Raw genomic sequence first — 23992 nt, 5'->3', positions numbered from 1 at the left:
ATGCCCAAAACCCACTTTTTTGGACTCAGGGGACCTTGAAACGTATAGAAATTTAGAAATAGGGGTACCTTAATTTTTTTCGGAAAGCAATACTCTCCTTACCTATGGTAATAGGGCAAGGAAAGTAAAAAGGCAACCGTGTGTAAAAGTCTTTGTTTTTTCCTGTTTCCCTAGCAAAAAATTGAAACCTGCAGAAAACGAACCGAATGAGTGTGGAACTAGCCTAATAAAAGCAGCTCCACACATAATGAATAACTCCAATATAGTACTAATTGTTTCGTAGGCTAGTTATTCACCAAGGGCCGGTTGCAGAAAAGGCGGTTAAAACCGTGATTAATGCCACGAGAACCAATCAGAGAAGCCGTCTTTTCAAGAACGCCTTCTCTGATTGGTTATCGTAAAACGAATCACGATTCAGATTTAACCGGCTTTTGTGCAACCGGGCCTAATAACAAAGTCGTAAGGCATTCGTGTGATGTCAGCACAGGTAGGGCTCCTACACCAAAAACACTAGCTGATATAGATCAGCTGTAATCAACTATTTTTTTTAGTGTAGGAGCCCTACCTGTGCTGACGTCATACGAATGTCTTACGGCTTTGTTTACGGAGGTAGTGGCCTAATCCAGAAAGATGTATCACATTTCCAGTATGTTGAAAAATAGCAATCAATACGATAATTATTAGGAATGTATTTTTTTACATTTTTTTCGGTTTGCATACAAAATATCTAAAAATATGTTTTTAAAACGTAATGAAGCTACTGATATTAAATAATCAGTCAAGCAATAATCAGCTAAGCAAAATCGGTTAATTTTGTGACTTCTTTTATTTTGCCTACCAGCTTTTCATTTTTAGGAAGAGCTCAGCTTTCCTTGATCGCTCAATTTTGTTGGCTCCTACTGTTGACACCACCATTCGTGGATCCAGCTTTCCCAAGTGGTGTTTAAAAAAAATATTGAGGATACAAATAAGTATCATGACTTTGGCATTTAAATGAATAAATCTAAAAATATGTTTAATATTCAAATCTAACTGAAAAAATAACGCTCTCCAATGCTGTTTTTGATTAAAAACTTCAACAATTGCCTGGTTGGGGGTGTCGAACAGGGGGGGGTCCCCCATCGCCAATCGACATCACCTCCAAGTCAGGGTCCTGAATCCACGCCTGCTTGCCACTTGATCCTTATTATTAAATTATAATAAACCATAGTTAATTCATTACGGTATTATTGAAGTAAAAATAAAAACATATTCATTTTTCTTTATTGAATGAGTTCCTCTGATTATCGATCACGTTGGTGTGAGAGAAGTTTTCCAGGAGAATCCATGATAAAGACTATTACCCAGTTTCACATACCTACGAATTTAATTTAACTGTGATTAACCGCTGATTAATGACGTCTTCTGCTGCTCTCAATGGCCGATATGAATAAAACCAGAGCAAATGCTCATGAGCAAGAGCATGGAGCATAAGGTTTTGCTCATGAGCAAAAGGTAGAAGCAAAAGCATTAGCTCATTTTTATATGAATAAGCTTTACCTTACACTCTTTCCTTATGCTCCTGAACTCTGGAGCAAATACTCACGTATTTTAAAGATTTTTCATCAGCTGATTCACTTTTGTAGCCTTAATTTGTTTTTATAGCTCACGGAAGCGCTAAATATGCAAGTGGGGGGCACCACTAATGTTTGCGTCGTCTGCTCTGTTTTCTTATATGAATAGAGTTTTAGGTTAGTTGAGTTTAGAATTTTGAAATAATAGCGTGAAAAAATGTCATCTCTATAATAATCTTCAGCATATTTTTATAATATCAATAGCCTTCTTCTAATCGTCTACAATCTCATCTTCTTAAATGCCTATTTCCTATTTTGTGATGGCTATCTTTATATCAGGTATCTTTTGTATTTATTCTTTTGTAGGGATAATGGTGATATATATCATGGTTGAATCTAAAAAGAGTTTTATAATAGTTTCAACTATTGGTTGCTATCGTATCTGGTATAGTTTCCTCTTCCTCATACGAATTAGTTGAGCCATTTTACTATGAGCAAAAGGAGATAAGCTGCTCAAGACTAGACTCACCTTATTTGAAGCATTTGCTTCAAAAGTTGAGCAAATGCTCTAGTTTATTCATACAATTTTGAGCAAAAGCTTTTACTTTTGAGCAAATGCTCAAACTATTTTTATGATGAGCATGAGCAAAAGGTTTTGCTCACGTTTATTCATAGAAAATGAAGCAAATGCTCCTTATTTTAGAAGTATAAGCAAATGCTCAACTTTATTCATATGGCCCATTGTCTCTCAAGGCATTAGTTTTGTCAGATTACTTTAACAATAGGTAAAATCGACTCGAACGGTCGAATCTCATAAAACCTCAAACACTACTTTTTAGCCGAGAGTCGACCAGTCGCGAACAGTCGACTAAACTTATCCTCAATAGCCGATAGTCGGCTAGATGATGATCAGTATTTGACTAATCGATGGTCAGAGGTCAACACATCGATAATGTCATCAGTAGGCCAATCGACTTTTGAAATCGATTTCGGCTTGTTCTCTACTTCGATGTTCGATATTTTTATTTCGTCGATTCGTCGTATTTTCGTTTCGTTTTGTCTTTTGTGAGTGTTTGGATTGGGGCATGTGTGCGTCGTTTTTGAACGTTTAGCAACGATTTGAGGATTTTTTTCATTTAGAATTAAATTTGTGCTTTAAATTCAGATTACATGGTCATATAGAACGTCTTATAACTTTGTTTGAAAGTAAGTGGAAATTATAATTACCGTACTGTACCTTAGTTATTATGTTTTAGGTTAGGCTACTTTTCTTCCGCTTTTGTAAAATTTTCTAGATGTTTGATAATTTATAAATTGTTTACTAAACTACATTCATCTAGACATTATAAGTTATTACAAACAATAGCCGCTGGCAGAATACTATCACTATTACTATTAGGATTTTTCGGTTTTGTTTGAGCCTTTCTCATAACCTATGTTTTGTTTCATAAACTTATAAACTCAATATTTTCTTCTGTCTATTATTAAATTTTCAATTTATTTGAAGCTAATATTGTTTTCATTATCCATGTTTGTTTTATTCCACCTTTTTGAAGGTAATTAATCTACTATATAAAGTAAATCACATCAACATTTTTTAACAACAAATTACTATAATTTTGTTGCTAGAGCACAGTATTTTCGAAAAGAGTGACATTGTCTGGATTCCCACATAATATTAGTGACAGTAAGTGATCGGAACACTAAAAATATCATTTTCAGGGTTTTTGATTGCACTATTCCCACTCAACAAGGCCGAGAGAGTAGCCTATGAACTATAGTCCCATTGGTATTTATATGAATAATATTCTCACTGTTGCACTACCGGTCATTGAACAATTGAACATGTCTGCTTGTCTGGTATAGTGATAATATTAATCCAATAAGTAGGCTAACTCATAACTCTCCCAAACGTTGCCTGTAAGGTTTAACTTCGCCTACTTAAAACAAAAAATTGTTCATGGAAGTTGAAAGTAGTATTTTAATGAAGAGCTATTTTTCTTATTTATTGACATGTGTTTAAATTAACGATATTGTCATCTAAAATTATGTCTTGAAAGAATTGAGCTATATTTATTTGTTTTTGTATATAAAGACCCCGAATACAATAGTGCTAATGTAGGATTATTAATAATAAATTCATTTTTCATTTGCAGGATGGATGCTGATTTGTATGATGAGTTTGGTAACTACATAGGTCCGGAATTGGAATCTGACGAGGAAGAAGAAGAGGATGTTCCAGACCGCGATCATGATATGCAAGATTATGATGTGAGTTGAATTATTCTAAACTTATATCTAAGAGAACTTCAAATAGTAAAAACAATCTTTTTAAAATACACATAATTTATGAATTGCCAATTCATAAATAGAAATGAATTGAGATTGAAAAATGTATTCATTCCAACAGCGTTCAATACAAACAATTGAACAATTTGCTATAAGAAATGAACATTTATCAATTTTAAGATAATTACTTGAGGCTCAACACTTAATAAAAGGAAAGTTCAAAGAATGTGGCATCATCAATCATTGTTGAATAAATAACTGTTTTTTCAAGAACATGTAGCCTACGTTGCCTTAGTTTGTATCGTCTAGCTTCGGGAACCATCATATTGTTGAACTTGATAGAAATTGAATTAAAGCTTAATGCTAGTCTGGATTTTTTTCTATTGGTCAATACTATAGCCATCTAGTCTAAAGACTAATGAGCTATTTTTTCTATCCTAAAATACTACTTGAAAAATTGAACAGTAAATTTCTCATTAGAAACTCTTACTGCTATTGTATAATTAATTCTGAATTAAGATTTTTTCTAATATACTACCAGCAACTATCCAAAATATGAAACCGATCATTCAAACAGTCAAAAAATATTAATATTATTAGTCACCGTTATTATATAGACATTCACTGATGTATGATAATGAAAATTCTATATTAACATTTGTAACATCCATTTGTATAGGACTATTACTAACTACATTTTAAAATTGTTTTGTTCATGTTTTAGAAAAGAATATTATGATCATCCCAACACATATTATTATAGTTGGGTATCATAATTAGGATCAAGTTTTTATTAGCAACCACTTTTGAATGTTGTGTATTATAATTTTCATGTACAGTATTTGTAAATTAACTCCTCCGGTTGCAATTCATTGGAAATCAAGGAAACTATTATTATACACTTATTCGATGAAATGACTTATTGAATGACTGTGTTGCCAGGATGAGGGTGGAGACGACGCCATGGTGATGGGCGGAGTGGGGGGCATGGACGATGGCGGGGAGGGTGGTGGAGGGGGAATGGCGACGACAGCAGTGGTGCTGCATGAGGACAAGCGCTACTACCCGGCCGCCCTGGAGGTGTTCGGCCCCGATGTGGAGACCATAGTGCAGGAAGAGGATGCCCAGCCGCTCACTGTGCCACTGGTCGCCCCTGTCAAGAAGACGCGGTTCCAGATCAACGAACAGGTACACAGAACACAACTCAATTAGATATCTTCATATTTGTTCGATTTTAAAATATATCTTTATTTCTTATTATTTTGTTTTTTCCTTCACTTTGCATCTAAGGCTTATTGTGAAAAAGTTTTATTTTAATTGGCTTAAGCTTAGAAACAATTGTCATTTTATCAAATTAAAAAAATGAATCGTAATAACTAGTATTGTTCACTAGGCTATCAGCATCTATTGGCAGGAACATGAGAATTGCAAGTTAATATTCAATTAAATAAGAATAAGAATATTGTTTTATGTATACAATTTTGAAAAACATGATAAGTTTACGTATATTTAGCGTATGGCGCTACGACACAAATCTTTATGTTATCAATTCATAATTTAAGGTTAACGATCTCTTAAATTTAAAATATTGTGCTCGCTATAACCTTAGTGTCCGGTTTCCCATTAGGGAACTTTGGACTATATACGGCGAGGTGGAACTACCCTTGGGTCTCCTCACCACCATTGAAAGCTATACGCTAATAATAATGATCTCTTTGGTATTAGAAATTGTTTGAGTGGAGAAATCGTTGGTCATAACCTTACTTTTGTCAAGTTATTGAGGAAATGAAGTTCCAAATAGTTTGTACAAAATTGTATTTTGTTTTAGAGAGTGAATCATTCATTTAAAAAATTATGATTCATTACTTAAATTTGGAGTTTTGATTAAATTGAAAGTGGAACAACTTGTGCATAAACCTGGATCGCCTTTCATAAGTTCTAATAATAATAATAGTAATATATCAATATCTATATTTCGGTTTTTGTGCCATCTAGGCCTATACGTTATATTTATTAGTAATTGACAATATACATTACAATTATGTGATGCTCAAGCCCAGAATCTTCAGTTAAAATAATTTAGAAATCTATAGATTGTTTAAATCTCTTATTTGAATCTGTCAAAATTCTAAGGGCCGGTTTCCGAACTTGGGATCTAGGTAAGTTCTAGACTTAAAACAGCTGGAGTTAGAAAATTGGCTTTCCAAAACGGGGCGTAGTCGCAGTAAATAGTTGCAGCAAAATAAATCTTTATTTTCTCATTTCTATAATTGAAAACGTTTTTCCTTGACGAAATGAAACATTCCTAAATAACTCAAAATATCTGAAACTTTACACTATTTTCTCTTTATTTTTAATTTGTGTTCAATTTTCTCGTTTTTCGAAATTTAATTTAAACGTGACTATGACTACGACTACGCCCCGTTTCGGAAAGCCAATTTTCTGACTCCAGCTGTTTAAAGCCTAGAACTTGACTAAATCCCGAGCTCGGAAACCGGCCCTAAAGGTTATATTCATAGACCTAATTCTTCACTGATGTTTCCCTTCCATCAAAAACTATAAAACTATGGTTTGCATATTTTCAGCTTCAAAAGGTATATTGGTATCTCAATATCAAACTTCGAATCTGAAAAATGTACGTTTAAGAGACGTTTATTCATTTATTGACGGTTATTGAATGTGTGGTTGCGAGCAGGCGCTGCCGAAAACGACTTACAACGTGGAGTACCTGGCGGACATGATGGACACGCCGGACCTAGTACGGAACGTAGCCCTGGTGGGCCACCTCCACCACGGCAAGACGACGCTGGCCGACTGCCTGGTCCGCCACACGCACCCCGGACTCATCGACGCCGCCGAGGAGCGCAACCTCCGCTACACCGACTCCCTCTTCACCGAACAGGAGCGCGGTGTCAGCATCAAGGCCACCCCGCTCACCCTCCTGCTCAACGATGTCAAGGGCAAATCGCATCTCATCAACATTTTCGACACGCCTGGTACGGTTTACTTTACTCATTCGTCATATGAAACTGCATTAAGGAAGCAACGCTCCTGCAGTATATGACACGTCAAAGTTAACCTATCAAGATACATCTAGATAATCCCTCTCATAATGCTAATTACTCGGGAACGCGTAATTGCAAATGTCTGGTACATGGCTTTTCCAATTCCTTGTTCAGCGACAGCTAGTGACGCTAGTTTAGTTTAGTTTAGTTTTGTTTAATCCTCAAACTAATATGTGTTGCAATTTTCATTGATTTGCTTCTTTTTCTTGTCTATTAAGAATCCATCATTTTCTATAACTTTAATATTTATGATTTATGCCGCTTCCACACTCTTGCCAAGTGCGTACAAAAGACGACGAGCGCGAGAGTGGATGGCTACTATGCCACCGCTCACATAGATGTATACGGACTCTGCCCGAATAGATGTATACAGCTAGCCGCTTGGCAAGTGACTTGGTGAGAGTGTGGCGCTAGCATTCTATTATCCTGTGATTTATATTATCGATTGTGGTTTGCAGGGCATGTGAATTTCTCGGATGAGGTGACAGCAGCAATGCGCATGTGCGATGGTGTCGTCATATTCGTGGATGCCGCTGAGGGTGTCATGCTCAACACCGAACGTCTCATCAAACACGCTGTTCAGGTAGTAATTCCATCTTATTTGCAAAATCAATCATTTTTGAAAATGAAATATTAATGATTCAAATATGAATGATTATTCATCATAATAAACAAAACAAAGCATTAATTTTACACAGGAGGATCAAATATTCACAAAACATTCTCGATTAAAATTAACTGCCTTCTGTCTTTGTAAAAGTGTCTACAATGCATTGTTGAAAGATACAATAATAAAGATTCGACTGAGTCATTGTCAATATTGTAGAACCGTTCCATAATTGAATAAAAACACAAATATGTTGTCAAATTCTACACAGTTTTATTCGGTACACGATCATGGTTTCGTGACCACACCGGTCACATTTTCAAGTTGACTTGACAACTTGTCAGTTTAATTTATTGATATTTATTATTCTATTATTACTATTCAGATACAATAATAATTGTTCGCCCGCTACTGGCAAGATACTCATAAAGTTAGATCCTTCTTTACACTTAGTTAAAATTTAGTTAGTCATCAATTCTTCTCTTGCCTTACTCATTGAGCAAAGGGAGTTTTCCAAATCCGCAAGTTTCCTAAACAACATATCGGCGGCGTTTTCTATAATAGTATGCCTGATTTTTCCAAAATTTTATTTATAAATGCTCATTCCCATGTTTCAACTGATCCTGTCTATCAAATGCAAAAATATTCGATCATTTATTATTTTAAAAGATTTGATGTAAATACAATAAAGATATGAATATCATTTTTTCTCTTTGTAGGAAAAACTAGCGATCACAGTATGTGTGAATAAGATTGATAGGCTGATGCTGGAACTGAAGCTGCCTCCACAAGATGCTTACTACAAAATTCGACACATCATCGATGAAATCAACGGTCTTTTGAGGTGAGTTGATAATTTAACGCAGAACATTTTTCCTTTAACTTTTAACATTGATTATAACGATGTCAGCTTATTAGTTTTTATAAATGTAAATATGTGTTAAGTTAGTTCGCCTCCAAATGGTGTACATTGGTCAACACTGAATGGACTAACATATACAATGGCGGTCAAACAAACTTGTTGTATCTCTGACCAAACACTGCACAATATCGCAGAGAAATTGGAAATATACAGTGCATAGGCTTATGTAGATATTTTAGACTTATGAGATTTATATGTGTTGTGTAACTGCTGTACGCTAAATAATATAGTCATGACTTGTTATTCCCAAAAATGATATCCAGGTTTCCCATTTTCTATTGCTATCTATTGATCCATTGTCATTGTTGAGTATTTTACTTTATGATTGAAATGTTGCAAGATTTGAGAGGCATGGATTATGCAGAAGACTTGACTTAATTCATGTAACTCCAATTGGAGCATAGGGCATCCACGAATAGCCGCCATCCCTCTCTATCATCTGCCATCCTTCTCACCTCTCGCCATGTCTTTCCTACCTTGCCAAGCTCTTTCTCCACTGTTCGCCTCCATGAAATCCTTGGCCTTCCTTTTTTCTTCTCCCCTGAGGATTCCACTGCAAAGCATACTTTCTATTGCTCGCTCTCTTCTCCTCAAAGTATGACCTATCCACCTCCATTTCCTCTTCCTGATCTCAATGTCTAAGGGCATCTGTCCTGTATTGTGCCAGAGCTCTTCATTTGAAAACATATCTGGCCACCTTACGCACTCAATCTTTCGCATACACCGATTGATGAAGACTTGGAGTCTTTTACGGATTTCAGATGTTACCTTCCATGTCTCGCAACCGTAGAGGAGGACAGACTTCACATTTGAATTGAAAATTCGTAGCTTCGTCTGTTTCAAGACGAAGAGAGCAATCAGAATAATGAGTAAAGGTGATAGAATTGTAAATCCAATGTAAGCAACTGTCTATTGAGCTGGCATTCTTACGATGGTGAATCTCTACATAAAAAGTAGCCTTGTTCACACTCATAAACGCTCCAATGGATGCTCAAACGTTCATGGAATCAATACTCGACATAGAAATGACATCGAAATTCGTTTTGTTTGTCTGGAATGGCTGAGGTTGATAATCAGTCATCTGATTATGGTTAGACGTTTATTTAATATATTGCCCCTCAGATTTAGGAACATGGGCCTCAGAGGATTCAAAAACACTTTACATACGTGGCTCTGCTTAAGCCCTTTTTTATGATGTTGAAGAGTTTCTTCAGCTGCTCGAATCCAGCATAGACCTGCTGTGGTCTACAACCGCTGAAACTATAAAGGCTCTCTAACTTCTCTAACTTATTGACTTTGTCGCTATTATATGTGTAGGTAATCTTTTGACGTGATCTTATACGGGCATTCTGTCATTCACTAACTTATTGAATTCTCTATTATCTGTGTAGGTGTTTCAATCTTTTGCTCATGCATCAGGAAAGATATCATCTATTGTTTCATTCTATATGTGATCCTCCTAACCATTAATGTACCCAATAATTTTGTCGATTTTAGAAAGTGTTTTTGTTTCACAGCTTATACTCGGATGAAGAAACGACGAAGTTTGTGTCGCCCATCTTGGGCAACGTGTGTTTCGCCTCGCCTCAGTATGCGGTCTGCTTCACGCTGCGTTCATTCGCCAACCTCTATGCCAACACCTATCCTGACGTGCAAATCAACGAATTCGCCCGCCGACTCTGGGGTGACATCTACTTTAACAGCAAAACGTCAGTATTTGGCATACATTTGAATTAAATCATTTTTGAAACGATTGTTTTATATGATGAGAAATGCTTGACCATCTGATTTGTTGATAAAATCTTAACTTTTTACTTTATGTCTTATTCTTGATTATTTGTCTTACATATTTTTAGTTTTTGTGCGTTTCTTGTTATTTATATTGTCATAAACTTTTTACTTTCCTTGCCCTATTACCATAGGTAAGGAAAGTATTTCTTTCCCGAAAAAGTAAGGTACCCCAATTTCTATACGTTTCAATGTCCCCTGAGTCCAAAAACATCTTTTTTTAGATTCAATTTGAAACTTGTGAAGTCTTTTAGAATGAATAATGTGGATTATTTATTGGTCACATGATATTTGTTCCTGGAGCTTGGTTTTTTATTGCTATTGTAATAATTATGTGATTCATCATTCCTATTCAACCCGAATAACTTTCATTTTTTACGAAAAAACAATAAATTAATTCTATCATTATAAGTTCAATAAAAAAAATAACCATTAATAATCATGTAATACTGGACCCAACAGCCAATGGAAAATTTTATAGAACAAAAAGATGCTAATGGATTTAAATTAAAAAGACACGGTTTTTAGAACACTTTTAATTTCTAAATTGTACACAACATAATGAACCATTTAACCATAGAGAAAGTATAGCATAAGAATACATCCCACGGTATTGTGTGTTTATTTTTTAAATTTCAAGTAGATTTTTTGTTGCTGAAGCCGATTATTGTCGACTTGTGTTTAGGGTTGGTATTTAGCGTTATGGTTTATATGCTTATTATTATGCTAATATCGAGTGATATATTTGACACCTTGTGAGACCGGACTCCCCGACTATTATTGCCTTGGCCGGGTGAGAGTGTATGAACTGACACTAAGTGTATGAGGTGACAGTATGAGATACGACTGGTGTCACATAACTTCACAAAAAAGAACTATGTGGACTATCAGCTTGTGCAAACAGTGAAATTTGGAACATAAACACCCCATATCATGGGATATCTTCATATGCTATCTTTTCTCTATGATTAAACCCATAAATTAAATGGTTCATTAGATTTAATAGGTGTCTTGAAAACCGGGCCAAACCTATTGTATTGAATTAGGTTATAATATCCTTTATATTATCCTCAATATCTTCAATATTATAATATATGTTATAATATTGTATATAATATTAGGTTATAATATGTATTGAATTATAATGTAATATCACTTTGTAATGTGTGTAGAATGTTGTAAAATATAATTGGTTGTAGAGGTTAAATAATAGTGTGCGTTTGCAGGAATTTTGTGAATAATATAATTATTGATTGTTGAGTTGTGTGCGTTTGCAGGAGACGCTTCAGCAAGAAGCCAGCTCACGGCAGCGCGCAACGCAGCTTCGTGGAGTTTGTGCTAGAGCCGCTGTACAAGCTGTTCGCCCAGGTGGTGGGTGACGTCGACTCCACCCTCCCCGCCGTCCTCGACGAGCTGGGTGTGCGTCTCTCCAAGGACGAGGCCAAGATCAACATACGTCCGCTGCTGCGACTCGTCTGCGGACGCTTTCTCGACGACTTCAGCGGTAGGTTCAGTTGCAACTAAAGGTGCGTACAGACTTTCGCTCTGCTCCGCAATCGAACGTCACTCGAGCAGATCGATTGATGATCGACCGGGGAGCAAGAGTGGAACGCGAGAAGAGCTAACATCTCTCATAGCGTTCATGATCGGAGCGAGGGCGGAGCGTGTTGAAGGCGCGTATATCTGTACACACCTTTTCAGTTTCAAACCTATTGTAGAGTTTGTTGTTTGAAGTTTCAAACCTATAGTGCAGTTTGTTGTTTTAAGTTTCAAACTTATTGTTGAGTTGTTGTTTGAATTTTAAAACCCCCTGTTGAGAATTTGCATTTAAAAAGTATGGTTTTGTTAGTTCAGGGTTGAAACTCGTAATCTATTGTAAACTTAACTGCCAATTGATGTACGTTAGCCATGTCACTTACTGGAGTGAGAGCTATCAACAATTATTTCTCTTTACTGAGAGTTATGAATAGTTTTTCTTTATTAAAGAGCAAATAATTAAAATTGAAGTCCGTATCAATAAGAAACTACTTGGAACATTATTAAATACTGAGTTAAAATAAATACTGTGTTAGCTTTAAAACTTTCAAGGTATTGATGATTATAAATTGACAAATCTATTTACTTTAAATCTTAAAAATTGATTATTTAAATGGTTATAGGTAAAAAATGAGTTTCACTTTGTAACTTAGCTTTTCCAGAAATCATTGCAAATGAATCCTTTAGAATTCCTAATTTTATTAACCGTATTGAATATGTTAGTGTAATCTATTCCATGATATAGTTCTAAAATATTTTGTAAAATTTCACTAAATACTGAATATTAATATATTATTGTATCGGAGCCTGGTTTATATTGTAATTCATATTTATTTATCAAATACATTACAATATTTGTTTATCAAAAACATTACAATATTGGAAAGAAAAAAGAGGCGCCAGCCAAGAACTTCTTCTCTTCCTCAATCCAGTCCATTAAATTATCAAAATTAGTGTTGAATTTATTTGACAATTCAATTTATTGAACATGTATTTTGCAGGATTTGTTGACATGTGCGTTCACCACATTCCCTCGCCTGTCAACAATGCCAGAACTAAGGTTGAACACATTTATACCGGACCAACTGATACTCAGCTAGCTGAAGACATGATCAATTGCGACCCAGATGTAAGTCTCTCTTATTTCCCGCTGTATATTCATTCATATTTCATGTTAATTTTCAGCTCAAGCTCAGCTTGGTTTGTGTAATAAGAAAGTGCTTCCATTGTAGAATAAGAAACTTTCTATGTTACCAATGGTAATTATTCAGTGGTATTGTTTAGGATATCCATAATCTAATGGTGTTGGACTGGAATAATTGAAATATGCTTTTTCAACTCTAAAATGAATATTGGGGTTAACATATCCTGCTAAATCAATGTTCTTCTTCAGCAAGAGATAATTTGGATTGGATTCTTTGACAGACTAGATTGAAATCAACTAGATTCAACGAAAAATCATAAGGCCAATGTTTAGAACACTCTAGAGTAGTTTGGAAAAAAACTGATGAAATGTCCCCAGTCTTACCCCCTGTTCTAATTTCACTTCTTTTGGGCTATTGTATCAATCTCCGATACTATGCATTTACTTACCTGACCATAATTTACAGAATAAATTACCTAAACGTTTCATCCAATCAAGTCTATGATAAACCTATCGTTTCCCACATTAATCATTATTTAGCTTTGCATAGCTACATATCATAATTACCATATAGTTTTATGTCGATTATCCCGTCTAGTATATTCTCCTATCTAGTGAATTATGTTTATTTATTTATCCAGTTATGTATAATGACACTTGAATAAAGTAAAATACATGCTTGTGCCCAAATGTGCGGCTTTTCCAATTTATGGCGAACACACACAGCAGCAGACAGAGAATAATCAAACGTATGCATGCAGACGTGAGCAGACATATGGACGTGGGACGCCCGTGTGCGTTGCATTATTAGACACCTGGGAAGGGTATCTGTCTGCTGCTGTGTGCGTCGGCTTTAGAAAAAACGTTTGAAATCTTGGTTTCACATTCATTTAGGCTTACCAATTCACAAACCACTCTAGAAACTAAACGGAACAAAAAAGTAGTTCTCAATCGTAAAACACAGTTTTCCGGACTGTGTCACATTTATTTACTAATTCACTAGAAACTAATCTGAACAAATAAATATTTCTTATTCGTTTTAAAATAAATATGCTCTCATATGCACCAGTCGATTTGTAAAAATCCTTATGGCAATAAAGAATCCTCATAATGAGTGAAATACATTGTAGATTTCTCAAGCATATTTTCAATTTTTGTATGTTTTGTTTTGTGTCTTAATGAATATTGACACTGTTCCTATGATAACATGTAATATCTGTACATGATTGTGAATAAAGATGATTTCAATTCAAGCAAAAAAGCAATTATTCGTTGTGCTTCTCATCAGGAGTTGAATGCATTCCCCATTTCTCAAGCAAAAAAGCATCAATCGCTGAGCTTCTTATCAGGAGTGAAATGCATTGTAGATTTCTCAAGCAAAAAACAATTAATTAATCGCTGAGCTTCTCATCAGGAGTGAAATGCATTTCGCATTTCTCCAAGATATCTTGAATATTACCGACTTATAAACTAATGTAGTGACATTGTTGAATGATTTTGCAGGGTCGGCTGATGGTGCACAGCACCAAGATGTACCATCTCTCGAGCAAAAAAAAAGCAAATTAATCAATCTTTGAGCTTCTCATCAAGAGTGAAATGCATTTCGCATTTCTCAAAGTTATCTTGAATATTCACGACTATCTTATAAACTAATGTAGTGACATTGTTTAATGATTTTGCAGGGTCGGCTGATGGTGCACAGCACCAAGATGTACCCGACGGACGACTGCACGTTCTTCCAGGTGTGCGGCCGCGTGATGAGTGGCACACTGCACGCCTCGCAGGAGGTGCGTGTGCTCGGAGAAAACTACACGCTAGCTGACGAGGAGGACTCACGCATACTCACTGTCGGCCGGCTCTGGATCTACGAGGCACGGTATGTGCAACGACTAAACTAGAAATACCTTGTTTGAAAAATGGGATTGAAAATTAGTACCAGGATCTGATATACTTTAAAGCTGACCACTATTTGTAAGACATGCATGATACACTTGTCGTCATATATATTGTTGTGTCATCACAGCAATACAGATGGGATTTGATGAGAAATTGCCTTTGTTCGAATGCTAATGGATAAATAACTATTATTAAACAATTTCTCATCAATTTCCATCAGTAGTATGGTTGGCTGTGACCTAGTATAAAATGAACGCAGCTAGAGATTGTCAGTTTGGTGATCCCATGTTATAGGGCATTTATGTTCCAAATTAACTCAAGCCGATCTGGCCACGTAGCAGAGCTAGAAAAGGATAGCGCTATCTGCTTTGTTTAATGATTGATAAGTATAGCAATACCAATGTTAATCAAGTACTGCCATTATAACGTAACTTACTATAAATAGTATAAAATGAGCGCTTCTATCATAGATTGTCAGTTTGGTGTAAGGGAGAGCGTGCCTGAGAAGCAATTGGAAGGTACTGGGTTTGATTCCTGGGATGGCAAATCATTTTTGGATAATAGCTCTCATCGAATTTCCGTCTAGCTGTTGAACCTGTTGTTAATATTTGCAGTAGCAGAAGTCTTTGGGGTGGTTTACAGGATTTAACTTTCAATTTTTGTTTAATAATAATATTATTATTGTGTTTTTTATTATTGTTCAGTTCTATGTAAAAAGGAAGCTTTTGTTTTAGAAATGATTGAATTTAACATGTTTAAGTTTGCTCATTTATTAATGTTGTATTTGCAGATACAAAATAGAGGTAAACCGAGTGCCGGCTGGCAATTGGGTGCTGATCGAAGGAATCGACCAACCCATTGTCAAAACCTCAACCATCACGGATCTCATCACAAACGAAGACATCTACATATTCAGGCCGCTCAAGTTCAATACGCAATCTGTCATCAAAATTGCTGGTAAGTTTCAAATTCCTTGAAACTATTTTATCTTGAAATATGATTGATTGTGATGAAAATTGATTTATCATTGAAGAGATCATGTGCAATAATTATACGAGTCGTGAACAGTTTTCATTACTCAAGTACATATCAAAACAATGATTGGAAGAGAAACAACAGCATTAATTCAAAACTCTCCCAAATTTAGATAATTAATGAGCGAGTTTGATTGAGATTTTGATATTATTGATCATTTTAGTTACAAAACTGTATTGATATTTGTTTGAAAACATGATTGTCATGTATTGTTTCAGTGGAGCCAGTGAACCCGAGCGAACTGCCGAAGATGTTGGACGGTCTGCGAAAGGTGAACAAGTCCTATCCACTGCTGGGGACACGTGTCGAGGAGTCGGGCGAACACGTGGTTCTCGGCACCGGAGAGCTCTACCTCGACTGTGTCATGCATGACCTGCGCAAGATGTACTCCGAAATTGGTACTAAATACATAGTTTTATTTATTTTTAATACTAATTTAGACAGGAAACACGATACAGATAGGTGAAAACACTTGGAAACTTGGAAAGTGTGCCAACCTTTGACTCACTACACGGTCGACAAAGATTTCCAAAAATTTCTAAAAATACTGTAGGTTTCTAAGTGTTTTTCACCTATCTGAATCGTGTTTCCTGTCTAAATTAGTATTATAAACCTGTAAAGTGTTTTCTGTTATGTTTTATTTATTTATTCATACAAAAATGTGTTGAAGCAACAGATCGGAGATCCATTTTGCTTCCATGACACCTATGAAATAAACAATCAATAATAACTTTATAATTGAATTAAAAATGTTTTATCCATGTTCTCATATCATAAAAGTAGATTGATCAATATATAGATAACATCAAGGTGTCATTTTATATTTCATTATTGCATGACTTGTACCGAGTGGATTGATTTACAAGTTATTATGTTGGAGTGAAGAGATATTAGATGAGTATTCCAGCGATTTTAGTTGAGTTTTCCATGTCTGCCCCAAAATTGATGGACTTGATAATCTTCACAGTCCTTATTGTACACAGTACTCCATCCATGACCAGCACTCGCTGGATAGATTGAATGCGATAGTCAGTTTACTTTGCACTCCTCATCCACCTCGATGCTATAGAGTATGAATAGAGTTCTAGAAGACAACTAAAAAATTGCGTCAAAGTGTAAAAACTTGATAACAAAAAAACTGTATTGCCTCTTCATCCAGGGAGTAAAGTGCCGGACTCACAAGCCTCTCACGAAGTGCCCTCTCAAAGATTTTATCTTCCTACTCTCGGAAATACACCGGCATCCTGTTGAAAATCTCGAGTGCATGGTCAGGGAAACGTTTATGCGATCGAATCAGTATGGCATGTGGCAAATCTATATCATAACTCCTCCTTGTGTTGTAGTTGTGTACATGTCCTCTTTGTCGAAAGGTACTTTGGCCTCTTCTCAACAGTTACAGCGAAGAAACAGGTACTGACATAATCTTCAGTCTCCTAAAGATTGACGCACAGTGTTCAAGACGATGAGACCAGTTGATGACCCGGAGAAAACCTTCTTTTGTAGGAGCTGGATTCTCCTGCAGCCGCCTGCATGAGTCCAATGTTATTGTTATTCAATAAATGATATATGTACAACACCTTCAAAGCTCCTATGCCAATAAAAATTTGGCCAACTACAAAATTAATGCTATCAACTATTTCAATTTAAACAATTGTTTGTTTCAGACATCAAAGTAGCGGACCCTGTGGTTTCATTTTGTGAAACAGTGGTTGAAACTTCATCATTGAAATGTTTCGCAGAAACACCAAACAAGAGGAATAAAATCACAATGATTGCTGAGCCATTAGAAAAAGGTCTTGCAGAGGATATTGAAAACCAAGTTGTACATATTTCTTGGAACAAGTAAGTTGGTCAACTTTCTGTTATTTATGTAACAAACAACACTGATTTTGTCAATCCTTGTGCTATTTTTCTTCCAAATTTAGGTGATGGCATAGTTCAAAAAGTAGGTTGGGCTTCCTTCACTTATCCAATTTCCAAAAAACACAGTATTTATCATGCTCAGATGATAATAATATATGCCAATTTTTCCTCAATATTGGAATAAATCGTCCATAACAATAGAAATAAAAACATGCAATTGTTTTTTATAAACTGACTTTAATTTTCAGGTTGGCTCAGTCATTTTCGAGGCTGAGAGGATTTGAAAGTCCTAACTCCGCTTAGTAAAGAATTTTTTCATTTCATTTTAGGCTATGAATTCACTTATACAAATAGAGCTATTATGAGTATGCTATTAGTTTCTTTAGTAACTTTGAACTTGAGTAATTATCAAATAGACAAGCATTTTTCATTAGAAAAAATATGCTCATGACAAACTTTTTCCAACAGGAAACGATTGGGAGAGTTTTTCCAAACGAAATATGACTGGGATTTGTTGGCTGCTCGTTCGATTTGGGCTTTCGGACCAGACACAGCCGGACCCAACATCTTGGTTGACGACACCCTGCCTTCTGAAGTCGACAAATCATTGCTTGGATCCGTCAAAGATTCAATTGTTCAGGTACAGTAATGATGTCGAACATAGTTGTGAAAATCTTTTCCATGGTTTTCATTAAACCTGCATAATTGTTGATCAAATTAGTGACGTATGTATTCCGTCATACTAATTCCGCATTACGTATCCCATTACCAATCATAATGAAGCAAAGATATATGGACTTCCATATAATTATATGAGAAAAAACTTGATGCCTTTAAATGCCTGTAAATCAACTTGATGCCTTTCACTGATGAACCTTTGTTCGAATACTGAACGTATTTTATGTCTGTATTTAATTCATAATTTGTATTTAGCCTATTGTTATTTGTTTGAAGAAAATTGGTATAATATTTTAAAGGAGGATGGACATAACATCAAATATTTGACCACATAGTATACATATTTGATCGCAAAGCTAGCCACAGATATGTGCGATCGTATATAAGGAGCTGACACATGATTAATCTTTATTTACCTCAATTGGGACTTTTGGTTGAAATTCAGGAAAAAACCGTTTTGGGCAAATAGTATGTTGTTCTCTTCTATTTTAAATTGTAATGAGTTGTAGATGAAAGTTCTCGTTTGTTATTAATCTAAATTTTGTTGCGGGAGTCACTTCTCTCACTCCCTGATGTTTTAAAGAAAATAAAGTTAAGGGAACTCGGTTAGATTACAAACGAATAATAAATGTATAATAATCCTTTCTTTTTGAATTTATTCTGAGTCTACTATTTTTTGTCAATTAAAATGTACACAATACTTTATCAAATTTATAGAATTGTTTGAACCCATTTCATGCTTTCTAATCTAACCTGTCATTATTTTGAATGATACCTTCAGAAACATTACATAAAGCATATTGCATAAGAAGCATTGCATAAGCATATTGAGATGCTTCACCTAATTTCATGGTTTTTCGTTTTACAGGGATTCCAGTGGGGAACTAGAGAAGGACCGTTATGTGAAGAGCCAATCCGAAATGTCAAGTTCAAGATTCTAGATGCCGTGATTGCTCAAGAGCCTCTACATAGGGGTGGAGGTGAGTTCTTTTAGGCTTATGTTTAGAACTGTAGAAGGCTACTGGTTTGTAATATCGGTTTTTATGTCATCTGGTCCTGGTGTTCATTGTTACTTATCGCCAGGCTCCAGCAATCCATAAGTTTTATCTTATGTTCTGGTTTGTAATTTATTTTTTAATAGTAAAATTTTATTATGTACTCGTGTAGGCCCCGAGATATAACAACACAGAATACATACAGAATGGAAAGTCGGCTAGTATCTTGACGACAAAATCCGTCATCTTGAAAGAAAGTCTAGCATTGTAATAGTAGCGGTAATTTTAATTTCTAAAAAAACTGTTAAAAATCGCCATTCCTAATTACTCACAACGTCAAGGACAGCAGAGAATGTTGACAGAGTTCGTGAAATGTTCATGAGGAGCCCTAAGAAATCACTGCATCAAGGATCTCGTGAAAGTGGTCTTTCAAGTTACTCTGTTGCAACGATTCTTAAGAAAGATCTCAGTTTTAAACCATGGAAGCCACGAGATCCTTGATGCAGTGATTTCTTAGGGCTCCTCATGAGCATTTAACGAACTCTGTCAACATTCTCTGCTGTCCTTGACGTTGATGTTCTTCCTGATCGTCTTGCATCTACGACACTCCCTGTTGTTAGTAATTTTGAATGACGATTTTTAACAGCTTTTGCATCTAGTATTGCATGGACCCCTCGTTAAGCCCTCCACCACCTTTGTACTCGCACCACAGATCCTCAGACCTCATAACGAGCTGCTATTTTGGCTCATTCTTCGGGACATTCTTTGGCACAGTCAAGAGAGGGGGCATTTCCAAACTGAAACAAATGAGAATTGGTGTTAAACACAACCTCAAGGAGTGCTCTATCTAACGAATGTAGTTCTAACAAAATAAATAAATAAATTCTAACAAAATAAATAAAGAAATTATAGCTGTATAAAAATAGGGAGTGACTTATCAGACATCTTGTTTATTGAGTAAAAAATTCAATTCAATAATCACATGTATTGTGATTATTTGGTGCTTTGGTATTTTATATTTTATTTTGTGACTATTATGTTTGTTTAGGTCAAATGATCCCGACGGCGCGCCGCGTGGCGTACTCAGCGTTCCTGATGGCGACGCCGCGGCTGATGGAGCCCTACCTGTTTGTGGAGACGCAGGCGCCGGCCGACTGCGTGTCAGCTGTCTACACGGTGCTGGCCAAGCGGCGCGGTCACGTGACCCAGGACACACCCGTGCCCGGCTCGCCGCTCTACACCATCAAGGCCTTCATCCCCGCCGTCGACTCGTTCGGCTTCGAAACTGATCTGCGCACGCACACCCAGGGCCAGGCCTTCTGTCTGTCCGTCTTCCATCACTGGCAGGTAGACTGCATTCAAATTGGGTTTCTATTTGTTAAGGTTGTCTTTGTTATGTCACATCCACATATTGAGTGGATGGATGGTTTGTCAACGCTGGCTACCGCTGGCCTTGATTGGGCACTGGTCACATTGCAGGCTGGCCAGCGACTGGGTCAACATGATTTGATTTGATTTGAAATTCTAACCTTATCTTGGACTTTGTCACCTATAAATTTGGTAGAAAAATAGCACAAGGACTAGCTGGCTACCGCTGGCCTTGATTGGGCACTGGTCACATTGCAGGCTGGCCAGCGACTGGTTCAACATGATTTGATTTGATTTGATTTGAAATTCTAACCTTATCTTGGACCTTGTCACCTATAAATTTGGAAGAAAAATAGCACAAGGATATCTTATCATTTTATCTACCAATGTTATTACAAGTGTCATTTTTATTGTAAATAAAAAAATAACATTTAGTTTACCATATTTCATAGAAATTTGAATTTTTCAACCTTACATTTGACTTCAAAGTGCAATAGATGAATGTTCTCTTTTGAATCATCAAATAATACACATTACAGGGGAATTTGGCAAACATTGAATTTAATATACTTTGTACTAGATGGGTAGAAAATGTAGTACAACAAGTGCATTATTATGTACTTGCAGTATGACTACTAGTATATACATTAGTAGGGCACTCGCGCTTTGACGCTCCGCTCGTAGATGCTACAAAAAACAAACCAGCTTGTTCCAAAGTTTAACGCCACGCCACGCTCCGCTCGTAGAGGCTACAAAAAAACAAACCAGCTTGCTCCAAAGTTTGGAGCCACGCCACGCCACGCTCCGCTCCGCTTTGCGAGTAGACGCTTGCAGTGTGTTTTAGCTCATTACTTAACATGATATTGTTTACGACACTCCTTGACGCCAAGCCACGCTCCGCTTTCAGTGTGTTTGTACTCTTAGCAGCCGCATTTTACCAGGTTGTAACCCTGGCTGATATTTGAAACAATTGAACAATCTCGTGGTGCGGCTGTCATAGTTATTAATTACACTACAAATCAATTGGAAGCATCTTTTTTTGCTGAGGTTGATGCCCACATGAGTTCTTAGCTAGAGCGTGGGTAATGAGACAGCTTTTTGTGGGTTCTGAACTTACTCTTGTTTCCAGTATTCTGTTAGGGCCGTATTTTGTAATGATTCTCAGACCGAAACTTAGCTTAGTACCCCCTCGCAACAACAAAATATGAACTAAATATTATTGTGAAAATATTTATTACGATTCAGAAACGTACAAGTGATTGCTATTATCGGTTGCTAGGTAACAAAGTCGTGCTAAATTTTAGCATGAGCTTCGTTCATCTTCAGCCCTAAACTTTCAATACGGTCTATAATATTGATACAATCATTAGTCTTTTTACAAATGAAAAAGGTATTATCGTTATCTTGTGATATCTCATTATACCCCAACTGTAATTGAATTACAATTTACATATTATATTGAATAATATACTGACATGATTTATTCATCTTGCTTCCTGAGATTCAACATCTAAACTCCACTTTTTCTTCAAGGCTTAGGCTCAAATCACACTCAGGTCGAGAAGAGGCTCGACTCTAGTCGAAAGCATGTGTTTCCAAATGATGACACTCAGACCAGTCGATTCTAGTCTCCGCGACTGTCACCATTTGAAAACTCAATCATGCTCTCGACTAGAGTGGAGTCTCTTCTCGATCTGAGTCGCGTGTGAGTTGAGCCTTAGCTTCTCAAAGTTCTAATCGAATTGCGAGATTGATTTATTTGCCATATTTTCTCTTCTTGGAAGATCAGATTGCGAATTGTAATGTATTGCATAATTTTTCTTATATCTTGAATGCCCATAGTCAACTGTATATAACAAAATACAACTTGATTATGTTAAAGAGATAAATTTTATGAAATTTATACTAGAATGGGTAAATTTTCACTATGACCTTCCTTCATGTATTCTCTCCAATTGTAACAAAAAAATATCACTGATGATGATGATGATGCCTTAAATGCATTGAAACTATAGTTAAATGAATTACTTAAACATGAATTACTTACAATGAATTACTTAAACATGAATTACTTACAATGAATTACTTACTGTAAACATCTCTCTCATTTCACCTTGATAACTTTTATTATTCAAATTTGGCTAACATTATTCTGTTACTTTTTTAGATTGTGCCGGGTGATCCCCTGGATAAGAGTATAGTGATCAGACCCCTGGAGCCGCAGCCCGCCACCCACTTGGCGCGTGAATTCATGATCAAGACGCGGCGCCGCAAAGGCCTCAGCGAAGATGTCTCCATCAACAAGTTCTTCGACGATCCTATGTTGTTGGAGTTGGCCAGACAAGATGTCATGCTTAACTATCCGCTCTAATTTCGCTGCTTTTTGTCTGCCAATTGATAATAAATATATTACCCACGAACACTTGTGGTCAATCAGTTGAAGGTGGTCGAATGTTTCACTGAATAATCTCACTCGAAAATGTTTTAATTTTCTGACAAGTGTGAACTAATCAACAGATTATTTTGGTTGAGTTCCATTTTGGTTGTGCAGTATTACAACTTGTTTGCTGGCTGATTGTAAGGGATAAAAAGTATGTATCAAAGTGTATGAGAATAAAATATGTGTTTTTGAGATCTATAATCTTTGCATTTCCGTTTCAATGATTTGTACGATAATAACATCATTATTGAACAGTCGTTGAACGAAGATTGTAGATAATTGTAAATAATTCACTGCATGTATTACATGATTAAAACAACTTTTTGTATCTGTTATAGATTTATCTCTATTTTCTCTTCAATAAAGCAATATTAATAAATCAATACTGGTTTATATTTATTAAACGTATGCCATATTCATCTGCCTGATTCTGTATCATTCAATTTGAAAGCCTGTGTTATTATTTTATTAGATATAATATTCAAATCACTTTTTTATTAGTTTTTATCTAATGAAATGATAAAAATAATTTAAATTTCATTGTGTTGACAACCGAAGATTATACACTTCACTTGATAAGATTGCTGTAATAGCCTAATATTGTTTACTGTGTGTTGGAGATGTAGTCTAAGTTATGTAATAAATTTACATTTCTGAATGTTTTTTACTTTCCTTGCCCTACTACCATAGGTAAGGAAAGTATTGCTTTCCAAAAAAAATTAAGGTACCCCAATTTCAAATTTTCTATACGTTTCAAGGTCCCCTGAGTCCAAAAACATGATTTTTGGGTGTTGGTCTGTGTGTGTGTATGTG

At 35.9% G+C, this 23992-nt stretch overlaps 1 protein-coding gene across 1 annotated transcript; it reads left to right on the top strand.

Annotated features, from left to right (window-relative positions):
* The first annotated feature begins 2585 nt into the window (after positions 1–2585).
* Positions 2586–23562, top strand: LOC111058407 (116 kDa U5 small nuclear ribonucleoprotein component). The gene is made up of 17 exons (XM_039445585.1): positions 2586–2759; positions 3710–3824; positions 4785–5030; positions 6538–6838; positions 7366–7490; positions 8234–8358; positions 9954–10145; positions 11502–11728; positions 12762–12889; positions 14587–14780; positions 15591–15757; positions 16054–16233; positions 17500–17677; positions 18167–18338; positions 19245–19356; positions 20420–20718; positions 22907–23562. Exons 2-17 carry the CDS (start codon positions 3711–3713, stop codon positions 23108–23110), a joined length of 2964 nt encoding a protein of 987 aa, XP_039301519.1. The 5' UTR covers positions 2586–2759; position 3710; the 3' UTR covers positions 23111–23562.
* The last annotated feature ends 430 nt before the right edge of the window (positions 23563–23992 follow it).

Source organism: Nilaparvata lugens, chromosome 1 (genome assembly GCF_014356525.2).
Source record: "Nilaparvata lugens isolate BPH chromosome 1, ASM1435652v1, whole genome shotgun sequence".
Lineage (NCBI taxonomy): Eukaryota > Metazoa > Arthropoda > Insecta > Hemiptera > Delphacidae > Nilaparvata > Nilaparvata lugens.
This window is presented reverse-complemented; position numbering and strand designations above follow the sequence as displayed.

Coding starts and splice junctions, on each gene's coding strand:
- LOC111058407 (XM_039445585.1), top strand. CDS start 3,711: ATGGATGCTGATTTGTATGATGAGTTTGGTAACTACATAGGTCCGGAA. Junction 5,031..6,537: donor GGTTCCAGATCAACGAACAG/GTACACAGAACA, acceptor GGTTGCGAGCAG/GCGCTGCCGAAAACGACTTA. Junction 17,678..18,166: donor GTACATATTTCTTGGAACAA/GTAAGTTGGTCA, acceptor TTTTTCCAACAG/GAAACGATTGGGAGAGTTTT.